We start from the raw sequence: 10800 nt of genomic DNA on the forward strand, positions 1-10800 counted from the left end.
AGAGACAGCTCCAGCAAGTTTGGGACGATGAGTTGATGCTTACCTCTCGATGGCAAATATGGCATACACCTTGCAAGTTGGAAGTCGTCCGAAGAAGTCATGATGCACCCTTCCACAAATCCCACTGCTTGCTGCTCTTCTGTCCATGGTCAAGCCATTAAAGAGGTCCGCTTCCAGTGGCAGTGGCTCTTATCAGCCTGACATGATTACTCCCCCAGCCACCGGTTGACAAGCAGTCTGTTCGCTTGCTCGAGCTGGAACAGTATTTTTCTCTCACACCAAATCAGCCAGCAGTAAATAATCCACGATCGTTTACGACGAAACGAACAAACCGAAGGACTTTGAACTTTTCAAGAAGAAATGGAGTCACCCGTGGGGTCAAGCCACTGAATACAAAACCGGCTGTAGGCCTGTAGCCAGTAGCCACCGGCTCACCGGTTGTTGGCAAAGATGTCTTCGTGCTCGTGCCTAACATTTTCATGCCACAAGTTTGTTATGATATCTTTTTTTCAGCTGTTTAGTTTACTGCCGTCTATGGCAGGCCATACTTTGAGTATCATGTCCCACATGTTGTAGATTCATTTTCTTGCCAAACTTTACCACAAGTGTAGCTTGAATTTTATTTGCCATACTTAATTAGGTTTGGGTGTGTGGCAAGGTTAGTCACCAACCAACCAAGCAGTAGTGCACAATATGCTTGGGTGCGGCTGTGCGGCTCAAGCTTACCTCCTCTAATCACTCCCCCCTAAAAGCACTTGTGACTAAAGGACAGAAACATTCTTCTCATATTCACTTTATTGGATTTTGAAATTAACATTTGGGATCCTAAATGAATTCAAATGAAAAAGATCTGAACTATAAAGTTATATAGGTATTATCAAGCAGTACAACCTTGGTTTTGGTCGTCTTTGCATGTGATGTCGTTTGAAATTTTTATATTTTTAAAACGTGAAAAATTCAAACATAATTTTCCTGGGATACATGGTTTCAAATGAAAGATTGTTAAATACAAATTGTATAGCTCTTTGAGATCTACAACTTTGGCTTTTGTCGTTTCTCCATCCGTGGTTGTTTAAAAATTTTGAGGAATTCAAAGATGATTTTTCTTGGACAAACAATTCCAAATAAAAAAAGTTGTCAGCTACATAGTTGTATAGCTCTTTGAGATCTACATCTTTGGATTTTGTCGTTTCTCGATCCGATGTCATTCAAAATTCAAATTTCAAAATGTGAGCACTTAAAACTGAATTTTAGGACAATATATTATTTCAAATGAAAAAGGTTATAACCTGCAATGTTTTAGATATTTTTTAGATCTATATATATTGGCCACCCTGACACGTGGCACGTAGCCGGCAAACTCACTCTCTCTCGGTTTGAATGAAGGCCGCTCGTCATGAAATCCAGCCCAGCCCAATCCTTTCTCGCCACAAACGCATGAGGCCCAACATTTACTACCCACGACGATTCGCCCCCGTTCTATTTCTCGGCCCACCACGCTCACGCGTCACACGCCGGTTCAATTTCTGACCGTTGCGACCCGAGCGGAAGGTTCCAAAATCCAAATCCGCCGCCCGGCTCCCCAGCCGCCTCCAACGTCTCTCCTCCGCCGGCGCTCATCCCCTACACATCCCCCCTCCCCTTCCCCTCCCCCAAGCCTTCAAACTCGCAGAGATCCGCAGCCCGCGCCCCGTCTCCTCGACCTCACACTAGCGGTGGGCACACAGCCACGGGCACCTAGATCGAGAAGTGATAGAGATCATTCCCCACGGCATGGCGGCGGCGACGGACGGGGACGCCCCGATCGCGGCGTTCGCGGTGGCCAAGGGCGGCGTCGTGCTCAAGCACATCTTCCTCAACGCGCCCCCGCCGGAGGCGAAGACGACGCTCGGGGCCGCTGGCGGACGAGGGGTGGAGGACGGGGACGGCGAGGGGGAGGACCCGCCGGTGATGGTGGGGCGGCACCCCGACTGCCACGTGCTCGTCGACCACCCCAGCGTCAGCCGCTTCCACCTCGAACTGCGGTGCCGGCGTCGGCAGAGGCACATCACCGTCACCGACCTCTGCTCCGGTGAGACGCCGGCCGCTCTGTTTCCTTTTCCCCCTTCCTCTGCATCCGCGTGTTGAGCTCGTGATCGCGGCGCTGGCACGGTTGATCCGATTCCGCGGACTGGGCTGGGCTGTTAGTCTTCTTTTCAATTGATTCCTGCTCGTTCGACTGTGGCGTGTGGTATTTGGGGGTTTCACTAGGACTTTAATACCCTATTGCACTTGGATCATCTCGGGATAGGACCAACGCTGCCTTGTTTGTTGCGGATTTGGGTTCAGATTTCCCTTTCAAAATTTCGTACAGAATTCTAGTGTCACAGTCTTCCAATTTTCGATTGAAACGATGTGGAAGTTAACTCGGCGTTTTCCCATCGTTGGGGTTTTCATTTGATGCAGTGCACGGGACATGGGTGTCGGGGCGACGGATCCCACCCAACACGCCGGTGGATCTGGCCACCGGTGACACGCTACGCCTCGGGGCTTCTAAGAGGGAGTATAGGCTGCTCTGGCTATCGCTGCGTGAGGCATTTGAGATGGACGATCTGCTGTATATGCCATCGCTCCCTGAGGAGGACAAAGAGGAGCCCCATGCTAAGGTAGCAACTAGCTAATTCTCGTTTATATGCTCGTAGAATAAGTTGCTTTTTTGTTTTGGCGCTAGCTGTTGATTCCTTGTGGTCTAAGTGTTTGATGAAATGCGCAGGAACCAAGCAGCCAGTTAGTGCCTGGGCACAGGGATTCAGTGGACATGGAGACCCATCAGGTTTGTTCACAGCAAATCCGTATTACTGAATACCTGAAACTTTGTATGAAATGCTTATCAGTATGTTTAGAGCGGCAATCCTTGTTTATTGATTTGATAGCCTGAAACTGCAAAGTGGCAACTGATGTATTTTTTATTTTTTGGTATTAGTATGGTTATGTATGCTCTTCTTTGCATCTAAGTAATGGACCTGCTAGGTTGCAAATTCAAATGCAGCAATTTGGATTGCCTCAATTGTTTCCAATATTTGATGCGTTGACTAGTTCCTCCACTGTAGTAATCCTTGTATGCGTGTTCTATGAATATATAAAAAAAAACTCGACCTGCGGGGGGTTATGACGGCCCCCGGGTTTTCTGTTTAAGAAGAAAGATCTTCTCACACAGATCGAGAAAACCCCCGAACCCCCGCCCCCATCCTGACGCAGGAGGTGCCGTTAACCCTGTGAGAACCGGGCCGGAGCCTTCCACTGCGCTTTGGCACATGGGGACGGGCGAGGGGATTTTTTTAACCTCAGCCTGAAATCCTCTCCCACGGGGAGTCGAACCCAGGACCTGAGGAGTGCCGCTGGGTCACCTAACCGTTTGAGCTAGGCGCCCTTTGGCTTCTATGAATATATAGCGTCTTATTTTCAGATCCACTTTGTGCTACAGGATTTCCTACATGCCACTTGAACTAGATTTGTTCTGTTAATCATCACTGTTCAATCAACATTCTCTTCTTAGTTGTTTACTGCATTGACGGTACCCGGTTGCCTAATTCCTATAAATATTATCAACTTTTTTCCATGCCTTGTGAATGCTGCATGCCTGCCTAGTGCTAAATTTGATTGGAAATAATTCTGTTGCCTAAATGAAATTTGTCATGCTGTACTGCCGTAGATTTGTTATTATTTGGGCACTTCATGCCAGTCGAAACACATTGTGCATTGCATAGAGCCATAGAATAAGTGCGAACCTCTATTTGGTACATATTATTTTCTATGCTCCTGATTCTGTTGTAGTGTTGTGCTAAGTTAGCCTAGTGCTAAATTTGATTGGAAATAATTCTGTTGCCTAAATGAAATTTGTCATGCTGTACTGCCGTAGATTTGTTATTATTTGGGCACTTCATGCCAGTCGAAACACATTGTGCATGTGCATAGAGCCATAGAATAAGTGCGAACCTCTATTTGGTACATATTATTTTCTATGCTCCTGATTCTGTTGTAGTTAAATTTCTATGTGCTAAGTTAAATTTCTCTGAGATGACATTCCAGTTGTTTGTTTGCTTAGTTTGACAAATGATTTTTTTAAAAAGCCTGGGGGTGGTTTACCCCCGAGTTTTTCTTTCTAGCTTAACAAATGGCTTTTTTAATGGTAGGTGTGCGTAATTTTCAGCTTGTGTCAAGCGACCGTTTGTGCACATATGAATTCGCTTGTCTGCTTCTCTGAATGTTGTATTTCACAAGTTAAAACACTCTGTTCTTGCATTTATTTTGTACTCCCTCCATTCCAAATTATAAGACATTTTGGCTTTTCGAGATTCATAGCTTTTGCTATGCACTTAGATATACACTATGTCTAGATGCATAGTAAAAGCAATGTATCTAGAAAAGACAAAACGTCTTATAATTTGGAACGGAGGGAGTATGTTGAAGTCAATGCATATCAACACTTAAAAGGGCTATCCATTATATAAACCAAATTTTGTGACCTTAATTTAGTGTAAACCAAGTCAACTATGTATGTGATGAGCTGACAATATATATCCATTACCCAATTCCACTTGTAAACATGTATGTCAGTTCTTTGGTTTTCAATATCTTTGGGTGTTACTGTTCCTTCCATGTCTTCAATTGTTTACATGAGTTATATTGTTCTGTTGTTTTCTTCCTTTTTTTGTCATAGAGATTTTCAATTTTGGATCCATTTTCTGGAATTGATTGCTAACTGTCTTATCTAATATCCAGAATACAAGTGAACAAATTGTGTCAGAAGACATTACATTTCCAGGCAAAGTGGCCCCCTCAGCACCTCCATTGTCTGACTTTGTTGATCCCTTTTTTGCGGAAGAGCCTTCACTTTCCCAATTTCATGAGAAAAGAGACGGAGTGACAGAGGAAAAGTTGGTTGACAAGAATCAAATTTCAGAATCTTTTGGTTCATTGATCATACAGGAAATGGCAGGCACACTGACAAATGCTGGAAAATCAATCCAGTCAGACAAGCAGGATGCCTCAAACAAAATGTCCAAGAGGTCCAAGTTGAAGTCAGTCAAATCACTTCGTGTTGACACAGGCAGGAGCAGGGATAGAAGCAGCACTCTGAGCCATAGCATTCAGAAGGGAGACCAAAATGAGATTATTGTATGTTCTCAGAGCTGTGGGACAGAATGCGCTGCCTGTATAGCTTTATTTGGTATTTCTGAAGTTGAAAGAGCTGAACAAAAGGAAGAGTTGATTGCTGAAGATAAGGTTGACATGAATCCCCCAGCCAGCATGATCATGGAGGGAAGTATGAAAGAGAGAGAAACTGAGAATTATATCCCACAAGATCCAGTTGATGCAAAGCTGCAGAAGAAACTAGGATTGTTAGATTCTGCTCTCCCTTTGCATTTCAAAGATGATGCATTAACTGACAAAGTAATTCCGCAATGGAATGGTGCTACTGTTCATACAGAATCTGAGCTTGTTTCAGAAAATCTTATAATGCCAGAAATGAATCACGATGGTTTGAACCATCTTAACATGGAGGGAGGTCTCTCAGAAAACGAGAGTATGGACCCAAATAACAGTGCTGAGGGTCCTGGGAACTGTCCGCTTGAAGGCACCATTTGTGGGAATCTATTTGACAATTTGGATACTGAAGGAATTGAAGAAGATGAAGAGATCTGCCCACGGGACAAGGATGAAATCACCCCCAATGTATCAGGTAACATAATAATGGAGAGGAGCCATAGAGATAGAGGTCTGAAGCCTACCATTTCCCAACAGTTGATGGATTCCATTTCCCCTCTCAATTTAGATCATGACGACTTTTCTGAAAATGAGAACTCCAAGCTGAACACTGGAGATCAGATGAAATCAAATGAACCTGTCTCTGAGAATCTTAACGCATTAATGCCCATTTCACATCTGGAATTCAAAGATGACATCCTTCTGGATATGGAAAACTCGGTGCCGGCTCTGGGAAAGTCTGAGGCTATGTTCCCTGTGAGGCCGGAAAATCTGTTCTCAGACAAGGAGAATGTGACTCCAGCCTCTAAGGTGAAGACCAATGTTAGGAGAGTTCTTGGTACAAGGATGGATAATTCACTGTCAGCAGCAGATGCTTCAAATAAGAAAAAAGTTCTTGGGTCGAGGGTGGATAATTCAGTGTCAACAGAGAATAGTTCAAATAAGAAACAATGCAGTGAATTATCATCAAAGTCTGAAAAATTCCACACAGTAGACTTTGAAGTTTTCTATTCAGATAAGGAGAATTTGACCCCTATAGCTTCAGGAGGCATGAAAGCAAGGAAGTGTTTTCCCAAGGACCTCTCAGTCGACTTAGATCAACATCAGGAAGCATTCTGCTCAGACAAGGAGAATTTGACACCACTATCTTCTGCAGCTCTGAAAACAAGGGATATGTCTGAAAACCGTACACGTCTTGAAAGTGCAATCACGAAGAAAAGGGTTGCTGATAGGTCGCATGATTGTACCTGTGCTGTTGCTAGGCCAGCTGACATTGCTGTTGGTGACTTGGTGATCAAGTTGGAAGATAAATTCAACAATCTTTCAGTAAGTTATTGGAGTGATTATATCTGTATGCTCCATATGAATGCCTTTTTGTTTTAGTATCGCATCTGACATGACCAAATCTTTATGCTGGGCAGTGTAATAACCAAGAATCAGGTAGTGCTGGACAAGGTATGAAAACCTGGACCATGGTGGCTAATACAGACAGTCTTCTTGATGACGAATCTAGGAAGGCTATTATGCTGTTAAGAGGCCTAAAAGGAACTCATCTGTTCATACCGAGGATTGGTAAGTTCATTGCCAATCACCAAATGTTTTGAAGCTTGAATAAATGCTTGCTTGCATGTATCATTATTCTGTTGTTTGCTTGCTTACTGTTGATTATGATACTCACTAGTTTGTGCTACTTCCAGTTGCTAACTGAAGTACTACGTTTCTCTTGACTGCCTCCACAGTGATCAGGGAGTTGGATTCCATGAAGCAGCGGGAGGGCCTGTTCCGACGGTCAACGAAGGCGACCTCCATCCTGCAATGGATCGAGGAGTGCATGGCAATGGAGAGCTGGTGGATCCATGTCCAGAGCTCGGCCGACATGTGCCCGGTGGCGCCAACCCCGCCCGCGACCCCTTCGGCGCAGCGCATCGACGAGGAGATCGAGATCGGCTCCGGCTCCTTCAACCCGATGGCGTCGTTCTTCTCCCCGCGAAGCTCCGCGCTCGCGGACATCGCCTCTCCCAGGCCCGAGGGCCGCGTCCTCGACTGCGCCCTCCAGTTCAGCAGGCTCCGGAGCGGCGAGAAGGTCGTCGTCCTGTCCAACAGCGTCACGCTCAAGATCAAAGCCATGGCAGAGGTACGGTACCATCATAGTAGGATGCATTCTGATAGCCATGTCTGTCTGCTGTGCGTTCGGACTGAAACTGGTTGTGTTTGTTGCGTTGCGCACGCGCAGGGCTTGCCTTGCGAGGGGGCGAAGGAGTTCCGCGAGTCCCTGATGGACCCGTCGTCCAGGCGGTTCATGTGGGCGGCCAGCGCGCCGCGGGGGTCGGCCTGGTCGTGCCTGGACGCGTCCGCGCTGGCGGAGAACTACTACAACAGCCACCACCACGCGATGAAGCGGAGGGTGGTCCCGGCGAGGCCCGCCCAGGCCGCCAAGGGCCTGAAGCTCATCCTGCGTCACAACTCCCTGTACGCGCAGGCCACGACGGACGCCGCCGTCAACAAGACGACGCCGCTGGCATCGCTCGCCTCGGTGTGAGAGTGAGACCCTCGGGGCCGCCGGGCCGGGGCCCAGGGGCAGCAGTTTCGCTTGTGGGGAATGACTTGGGTTTTTTTTTAACATGGAGTTATTTTGCCGGTGGTAGCGTTTTTTGCTGGGCATGATTTCCATGCCGAGGGAAACCGTGGGCAGACTTTGAACAGAACATTGTCAGTGGTTTCGTTTGGGCCATCGATGAGTAGAGTTGGGTTGAGTTTTGAGGCTTTTAGATGCGTGCTATTATAAAAAGATGGTCGTGGTTTACGTGTCATTAAAAAATTCGAACGCACCTATATGTCATGACACTCTATCTTTTTTTTCCTCTCAAGCCCTGACACGTGGGGCCGTTAGTAAAAACGTCCAAAATACCCTTCTGTCAAGGCGTAAACTGCTCTCTATATTTTTCCCATTCGGCATCATCATCCGACCGCGCGGCCCTCTCCACGATGCGCCAGCCTCCCGACTCCGGCGAGCCCGGCTCCCTTCTCCCTCTCACATTCGCGATGCGTCGGCCGCGGCCGCGATGGGCCGGCGTCCGCTCGGCCAACGTCCGCCGCCTGCCCCGACCCCGACGCGCCGCCGGGCCCTGAGAAGACGGCGCACGGTCGAGGCCTCGCTCGCAGGTCGTAGCTCACGCAGCGCGGCTCCGGCGACAAGGGGCTGCGCTCCTCCCAAGCAGCCAGGTCGCGCGCCGCCCGCCGAGCCTCCACTGGCGCGCTCGTCGGTGACCACGTCGCGCCCGTGCCTTGTCAACTCCTCCTCCTCGTCGCGCCCGGGCGGGCTTCCTCCCGTTCTACGTGTTCCTCGCCCTCGCCGTCTCCGCCATCTCCACCCGCTCATGGCGCGCCTGGCGCGCCGCGCGGGTTCCGACCGCGCCGCTGCGCTGTTGGCCTCCCCCGGCGCCGTCGTCTTCGTCTTCGGGCTGTCCGTGCCTCGGGAGGCGCGTAGGGTTGGGGCGGCGCGTCCTCGGCTTGAGGCGGCCTTGGCGCATGCAGTCCTGGGCTGGGTCCGGCGAGTTTAGGTGGGCAGGGAGCTTGCAGCCGCGCGGTGCGGCTATGCGGCCCGCGCAGGGGCGAACGCGGCCATACGACCATCGCGTGCGTCGGTCGCGGTGGCCGAGGCGGTGGAATCGTTGGGTGCCGTCGGTGGGCACGCCGGCGATGGAGGCACGAGGCTGCGAGCGGCTAGGCTCTGCCCGACCCTGACGTCCGCGAGGCTGGCTGCGCCCCTGGCCCGGGCGGCCGGCTCCGCCCCGCCCTGGCGCACGCGGGGCTCCCTAGCCCCGGCGCACGGTGGAGGACAGGACGAAGACGACCGGCGGAGGAAACAAAGAAGGGCACGGTGAAGAAGCAACGTGAGGGTATTTTGGACTTTTTTCAACGCAGATTGACACCATTAGATGGGAAAGTGGACGGAATGGCTTGTGAGGCAAAAAAAAAAAAAAGTAAAGTGTCACGACACATAGATGCGTTCGAATTTTTTAATGACACGTATGCCGTGACTATGGCCCTGTTTGGCTCGCTGAAACTTTGCTGAATTAGTTGAAAACACTGTTCTGACTGAATTGTTGTGAGAAAAAATATTGTTTTGACTAAAAAAATAAATTGAATAGTACAAATTATAAGGTAAGCCAAACCGGACCATATTATTTATAATGACGCAAACGTAAAAGGCTCTGGAGTTTTTGCCGGCGCGCTAGGCTGCGGCTGCGGGATTGCAAATTTGCAATGGCAAGAGCTGGCGCGGCGCACGTGGACATGTCTGTACGGTTTGGTTGTGACGAGGACGGGCGGCAGTAGAATAATGCATGGTCCGGATATCGTGTTGCTCCGAGCAGAATCTTACTGTCGAGGAATGTCTTTCCGTGTAGAAAAATTGGCGTGCCATACCCGATGAGCTGTAGCCTGTTGGGGCTTCACGTGAAGCACCGCAAAGCTGGACGCAAATCCGTGCGTGTGCCGGAGATTAGTTAAAAATCGCGTCAAAGAAAGAAGGCGCTGGTAGTGGGGGTATGGATAGCCTAGCCCCGGGCAGGCAGTGTCTTTGTCCTTCGTGTTTTTGGACTGTTTGTTAATGTTGTTGAATGGGCCAGCCGTACTATGGACACCCAGGCCACGCAGCGGCTAGGCTACGGTCTAGCCTCTAGGAGGAGGCTAGTGAGCGTGCAGACATGACGCGAACTAAACCCCTTGATCCGGTCCGCCCCCATCGCATTCGCGTGTGTAGCAGGCTCACAGATCACAGTCACAGGTCACCTTCCGTTGCCCACGGAAGGCAAGCTCCTCTCATGCCCATGCCAGCTTGTGTTCTCCTAAATTTCGCATAGGAAATTAGTGGTACGTTGTCGTTATCAATTGTTCGTTTAAAATGAAGAAGACTGGTAGTTCCATGTGCGCGCCTGTGACCCTGTCTGATATGCTTTACTGCACGCCCATAGCATGAATCTTGTAGCAGTACGAGAGTACCGTGTGTCATCTCCCATGGATATCTGCGTCGTCCCGGTAACAATGTTAAGTTTTACAGCTTGCCTTGCCAGCCCCACGTAAACTCGCGTACTGTTCAGCTGCTCGTAGAGTCGTTTATATTGATTTGTATAGCTAATTTATTAGAAGAGAAAAATATTATACCATATCTTATAAGCCGAATAATAAGATACGGTCAAAGCTACGAGCCCGGGTAATGAGAGAACCACAGTGCCTCCTGGCAGTAATAATTGTACACACGGTTTTGACTGTGACGAGGGACCGGACTGGCGGACGGCACGAATGGAGCTCTCTTGGTCAACGGATCTGACGATGACTTAACCCCCCTCTCTCTCTCTCCGTTTCCCACTCGCAGTTGCTGTTTGACCAAGTCGTGTGTGTAGCGCGACACGGAAATCGTAATCGATAGCTCGGTCAGCCCCGGAAAGCGCGCTAACCCCAAGCCCCGAAGCTTCAGATTGATGACGAAACAAATTGAACCCTTCGTGTTGTACGGACTACAAAATATCTGTGCTACATTTAAGACGGTCG

The 10800-nt window shown here is 49.0% G+C and overlaps 1 protein-coding gene across 1 annotated transcript; it reads left to right on the plus strand.

The window, feature by feature from the left end:
- The first annotated feature begins 1696 nt into the window (after window positions 1-1696).
- On the plus strand, window positions 1697-8008 carry LOC136486484 (uncharacterized). The gene is made up of 7 exons (XM_066483386.1): window positions 1697-2071; window positions 2446-2645; window positions 2753-2812; window positions 4762-6573; window positions 6669-6819; window positions 6987-7381; window positions 7481-8008. The coding sequence occupies exons 1-7, from the start codon at window positions 1774-1776 to the stop codon at window positions 7784-7786; spliced, it is 3222 nt and encodes a 1073-aa protein (XP_066339483.1). The 5' UTR covers window positions 1697-1773; the 3' UTR covers window positions 7787-8008.
- Window positions 8009-10800: the final 2792 nt, after the last annotated feature.

This window comes from Miscanthus floridulus, chromosome 10 (assembly GCF_019320115.1).
Source record: "Miscanthus floridulus cultivar M001 chromosome 10, ASM1932011v1, whole genome shotgun sequence".
NCBI lineage: Eukaryota > Viridiplantae > Streptophyta > Magnoliopsida > Poales > Poaceae > Miscanthus > Miscanthus floridulus.